At 32.4% G+C, this 6,000-nt stretch overlaps 1 protein-coding gene across 2 annotated transcripts; it reads right to left on the reverse strand.

Moving 5' to 3' along the window:
• Positions 1-777: 777 nt before the first annotated feature.
• On the reverse strand, positions 778-4,480 carry SUVR4 (SET-domain containing protein lysine methyltransferase family protein). Of its 2 annotated transcripts, none has more exons than XM_079025925.1 (8): positions 4,193-4,480; positions 3,212-3,449; positions 2,338-3,072; positions 1,800-2,062; positions 1,635-1,701; positions 1,498-1,548; positions 1,306-1,399; positions 778-1,195 (listed from the first exon to the last, which is right to left on the reverse strand). In XM_079025925.1, the coding sequence occupies exons 2-8, from the start codon at positions 3,440-3,442 to the stop codon at positions 1,131-1,133; spliced, it is 1,506 nt and encodes a 501-aa protein (XP_078882051.1). In that variant the 5' UTR covers positions 3,443-3,449; positions 4,193-4,480; the 3' UTR covers positions 778-1,130. The 2 variants fall into 2 exon arrangements, with proteins under 2 accessions (XP_078882051.1, XP_078882050.1); XM_079025924.1 differs by having other exon boundaries at positions 778-1,198.
• Between the last annotated feature and the right edge of the window lie 1,520 nt (positions 4,481-6,000).

Raw genomic sequence — 6,000 nt, forward strand, 5'->3', positions numbered from 1 at the left:
TATAGGTATATAGATGCTTGAAAGTCCTAGGGGATGAGACCACACAATTGATGATATGATCTAATTAAGTAATTCCACTTGCTAATATTATTTTTCAAGCCAAGAAAAACAAAGACAACCAAACAATTTGAACTCGTTGATTAAGATGAGCCATGGCATATTAAACAAATCAAAGATATGACATTATGACTTACACATAAGGAGTTGAGTGATGAAAAATAAAAACAAAATGGGTTAGTTACGAAGGAATGACCTTCACTTCCCTCAAATCACTATTCACTATTTCACTATTCAGCACCAATGCATCAAATCTCATCATCTTAGACCATCTCCAACTCATCTTCATTTTTTCCCCCTATAAATGGAGTAAAAAATGTTTTATCTCCAACCCTACTCCATTTTCTAACTTATTTTTTATCCTAAAAATATATTCTTAGAATATTCCATTTTTATAACTTATATATATTGTCAAATACACCCTTTTACTAATTAAACCCTATATTTATGATTAATTAATATAAATGAGTATATAACATAAAATTATAAATATTAAATATTGCATTTAAATTATAATTAGTAGATAAAATAAACTAGACATGTATAAAATAAAAATGAGAGGGATTAAAATCGACAACCAAACTTCACCTCTATTTTTGGAGATATGAATAGTATTCCCCCGTATATGGGGGAATACTATTCATATCTCCAAAATTGGAGGTGAAAATGGAGTAGGGTTGGAAAAAAAAAACAGGGGAAGAAATGAAAGAAGAAATGTAATGAAACATCAAACATGTTGGCAGCCTGTATCATTTAAGCAAATTATGAAGTCTTCTTTAAGATAATCCAAAGATCCTAACTTCAAATATTAATCTTTTGACACGTCCATCCCTGGCAATAACAGCTTCACCATGTCTGAACCCCAATACTATATCACCATCGTTGCATAAAAATTAAGGAGAAAAAAAAGGACAATACTCAAAAAAACAATTGAAACATCATTTTACCAAAAGTCGATTGAGCAATGTCAAAAAATATATGCAACCGACTAAAAATTATAACTGCTGCCAAACTCCTGTATCGATGATATGCCAGACAGCAACAACAAAGCTAAAATCCCACCATTGTTAGAGTTAATTCACTCTGCTAGTGCCAGATTTACGCCTCTTTACCCCCAACTCTTTCACTTTGGTCCCTACTGCTGCACAACATAACCATAGTTGATTTTTTTTCCACCAAAATTAAAAATTTATAATAATAAACTATATACATATAGCATACAGCATTGCATTTGCATTATTCACCAACCTTCTCTTCTCACATCACGGCAGTATGAGCTGCCACACTGACATTTAAATGCCTTTATTGGATGTCCATCATCCTCAAAGTCAATCTGATAATCCTGGAATCATTTCAAATGCTTCACTTCTCTTTTAACTAAACCTTCATATATAGATACATGTATAACAACTAAGCTTATATGATGTGAAGAGTGCATACCCATGTCAGCTCTTCATATGCATTAACATTTCTTTTAGTGAAAAAAGCAATCTGTATAAAACAAAACCCAAGTCAGATGTCTAAATATACTTACTGTTACAAACACTAAATGCAGAAAGTTGATACATATTACATACATGATAGTAGTGATGATCAGGTGTTTCCACTTCAACAGGGATCTCGATCAGATTTGAATCAAAGCATCTAGATTTATATAAAAAAGAAAACAGAGGAGCTATAAAGATTCCAGTAAAAGAGCATGACTTTATGGAGATAAATAAATACACATGTAAGTTAATTACCTGTGATTAATAAACCTTGCAACATTTCCATAATTGGTTGCATCCAAACAGAGAGCTTCTTCATCCTTTAGTATTTGTTCAGAACCCCAATCTGAATCAAGGGATACTGGATATGTATGCCTCTCATTAATCCTAGTTTTCTTGTTTCGTTCATATAACTCCATATTTGTTAATATTTCTCCAACATATTCACATACAAATGAACCTTTTGGCAAGTTTTCAAGTGTGCGAAGACCCCATCCTTTATCCTCCATTGCAAACACCTGATATGTAGTTTATATTCATAGGTATAATATTAACTTCCAATATAATAAGTACATGTTTATCGTACAACAAAGTTAAGAGGAAAAGTACAACATCCAATATAAATAAGAGTTTATGACATGGTTTAGCAACCAATTATTCTTTTTAATTTATATTATGTAAACAACATAGAAATACTTTTTAATAATAACATAAATAGTAGGTTGCTAAATCATGATATAACTCCTATATATAAATAAGAAGCAATTAGAAATGGTATAACAGATTCACATACCTGCAACTTGCAAGTAATACCTCTTTGGACAACACGGTTTCCACATTCCATACTGCAACCACATTTTCTCCAACATTCTTTTATAAACTTCCTCACTAGGTGACCCTTACAAGGTTCAGGATTTTGCACATTCTTGGCCCTCTCCAAGGGGCAATCTTGGCAATAAAAATGATGATGATTAAGTGGTTCATGATACATGGAAATGCAAGCCCCTAAAAACTCATCTTTTAACAAACCTTGTGAAGTATAGGCAAACTCTCCCCCTGTTTCACGAGAACAAGCACATGGGACCCGTGAAGAAAGACAATCACCATTACATTTCAAACAGCAGTTTTCATCTGCAATTCGAGCTAATGTGAAAGGCACATATGCATCTTGATAAGAAGTATTTTCTGGTATGTACCCAAATTTTGGAAGGTCTATACCAATTTCATCTATCAATGATATTTTCAATCTCTCTGTGCCTCTTGTTATGTCGTTGATCTTGTGGATTAACCTTTTATCAGTAGCACTATGATCACCTGACTCGTTGTTTTGATGTCTCTTTCTTTGTATTCCTGATGAAGATGATACTCTTTGAGCACCTAATCTTGTATCAACAGAGGAGCCTTCCACATTGGAATTATGTGCTTTTCGATTGGAATCGGAATTGGATTCCTTTACCTTGTTTCCATTCTCCCTTGCAGATGAAGCCTGGTCTTCAGATTCCACCACCATTACAGCCTTACTCTTCTTCTGTTAATAACATTCAGACAGAAAAAAAAAAGTACACTGACGTAGGGACTGAAGATAATAGAATAATAGAAGATATATATATATATATATATATATATATATATATATATATATATATATATATATATATATATATTACCTTGTCATCAAAGGATTCAAATATGGCATCTGCAAGGGTTCGATAGTTATCTTCTTCTATTAGCTCCCAGCTTCCGCCATACAATTTAAGAAGATTCTTGAGGACTGGTTTGACAACTTCACGGGAAATGCCTAAGCACTCCATGGCACTAAAGGCCTTAGAAATTTTTGGATCATTTGGATTTGGAGCCCTTGGTTCAGATGTCTTTGAAGATCTTTGAGGAGATGCCATGTAAAAACTTCAGTTTCACAAGTAATTCTAATCAGTTTGTAAAATATGAAATTAGGTCTGTGTTTCATAGGATGACATTCACACTAACAGATAAGAAAAATAACCACAAAATAAGAATTATACACTCCTTTCATATTAAAGAAGGAGCACTATTTTGCTTTGTGGGATGTAAATTTGTTCCATTTATGGAAAAAGGTATCTACATGTCACCAACTTTACTTCAATTTGAGTTTCAAGGCATGGGGCTCTGGACACCCATCTGGGCCCACATACAGTCTCCAGAGTCAACAATTACACTTTCATAAATACTTACTTGTAAGGACATCTTTAGCCCATGAGATAATGCTAAACAATGACATTAGGTTTCAGAATGAATCAAATTCCCTCCGTCAGAAGCAGTATCATCATAAAACAAAGCATTTAGCTAATGCATAGAATTCAAGTGTTACGATCATGCTAGTGGAAAAAAGGGGATCATCAATATATTTCAGATCCGAAGAATAGATCGTTGATATGTATTATACACACATTAATTCTACCCTAGATGCTACATATCATATAACAGAGAATAGATTAGATTCATAATGATATAAAAGAACAGAAATGAATAGCATTTGGGAAGTGTAATCCGAAAATACACAACTCAATAAGACATTAACCTGGTAATAAATACTCTCGAAGCCAGACTAAATATGCTTAATGAAGAGAGCTGTAAATGGAAATACCCTAATTATATGATCAAGGGAATACCAGCACGGTAGGTAGTAAAGGAGACGCCTTTCAAACTTCTTGTGAGTTGAGTAATCAATGAATCACCAAATGACCTCCAGATTTTATAGAAATGCAACTCAAAACAGAGGGTTTGTGTATAAAGGGTTTATGGCATACGTGCGAGCAATCGAGGAAATTAGCTACGAGAGAGAGAGTAAGCAGGAAAGATCTTCTCCGATGCATATGCTTGGATTCCTATTTTCGTGGAGGAATGCATCGATCATGACGCAACCGGCTGCGCTCCGTTTCTGCTCTGCTCTCTCTCTATCTCTCTATCTCTGCATGATAGCTAGCAATGCATTGCATATAGAGGGGGCCAAATGGCGTATCCATTTTTTGTTATATTTGGACCCCTGACTTCATGCGATTTCGTTATAGACCTCCAACCTCTTTTCTTTTATTTTTCCCAATTCCGCAAGAATTTATGGGCAAACTCAAAAAAATTTTTGAATAGTCTCATTCACTCATACCAAATGGAATGCAATAACTATGTTTAAAATATGATAACAAAACTGATATACAGTTTTGAATAATTAATTTCAATTATGATATAATTATGCAAATGATATAGGTTTTGTTAATCGAATATCAAGTTTCAAACATATTTATTAATTATTGTATTCTATACTATATATGATTATTCAAAATATTTTTGATTTATGGAAATATGAGTTTAAGTATAATAATATCATCGGTTTTGGTAGGATTATAATTTGAAATTGCTCTTTAATTTTATTTATGTCCCAATTTAAACCAGGTAGGATTATAATTTGAAATTATTTTTAATTTTATTTTATGTCCCAATTTAAACCCTCTTAATAATTACCATATAAAATATAGATTTAAAATATCATACATCACAAAAAATTAAAGTTAAATATTAAAACATCATATTTAAGATTAATTTTTATGCAATTGAAATTATGTATTTAAAATAAATCACTAAAAATTAATGTTAAATATTAAAACATCATATTTAAGATTAATTTTTATGCAATTGAAATTATGGATTTAAAATAAAACGAAAACAAATTTATAGATTTAAATTATTATAAAATCAAGTTATGGATTTTGAAATTTTATGAATTTTAGCTTATGGATTTGAAATATTATAAAATTAAGTTATGGATTTAAAATATTATGAAATTAAGTTATGAATTTGAAATTGACAAAATTGCAAGAATAGTCTCTATCGTATGCCAAAACTAACAAGTTTAGTCCAAAAAAGTTTGGGCGGTCCAATAGTTTGGTTTTGTTGCGAGTTTGATCCAATTTTGTTTGAACTTTTTCGTATTGATGATTTTGCCTCTTAATATTTTATTTTCTAATTTTGTTTTATTACAACAATTAAAACTATTTAAAATAAAATAAAATAAAATCTATCTCTCTCTCTCTCTCTCACGCTTAGAAAATTTGCAGCAAGACCTAAACATGGATTTCGAAGATCTAGAGTGTCGTCTCTTTTCATTGGACGTCCCTTTCATAGATCGGAGGCATCAAACTCTCCACCACTATGCCTTAGCTTTCGTCGTTGGAGGAGACGATCTAGTAAAGCCGTTGGAGGAGTCGATCTAGCACCGCCGTTGGAGGACACAATCTAGCACTCAATCTATCGACGAACGACTGGAAGGGGAGAGACCATCATTACAGATCCAACTCCAATTAGGGTTATCCTATTTAGCCCCATCGTCTCCGCCATCACCAACCTCTGATGTCAAAGTCGTCGTCACGTATAGAAAACATAATTAATCTGAAGTCGTCGTCATCTAGATAGCTAGGGTTTTATT

Source organism: Lactuca serriola, chromosome 2, assembly GCF_051521515.1.
Source record: "Lactuca serriola cultivar US96UC23 chromosome 2, Lser_US96UC23_V15, whole genome shotgun sequence".
NCBI classification, from domain to species: Eukaryota; Viridiplantae; Streptophyta; class Magnoliopsida; order Asterales; family Asteraceae; genus Lactuca; species Lactuca serriola.

Coding starts and splice junctions, on each gene's coding strand:
- SUVR4 (XM_079025924.1), bottom strand. CDS start 3,442: ATGGCATCTCCTCAAAGATCTTCAAAGACATCTGAACCAAGGGCTCCA. Junction 1,702..1,799: donor GCAAGGTTTATTAATCACAG/GTAATTAACTTA, acceptor ATATAAATCTAG/ATGCTTTGATTCAAATCTGA. Junction 1,549..1,634: donor CTGATCATCACTACTATCAT/GTATGTAATATG, acceptor TGTTTTATACAG/ATTGCTTTTTTCACTAAAAG.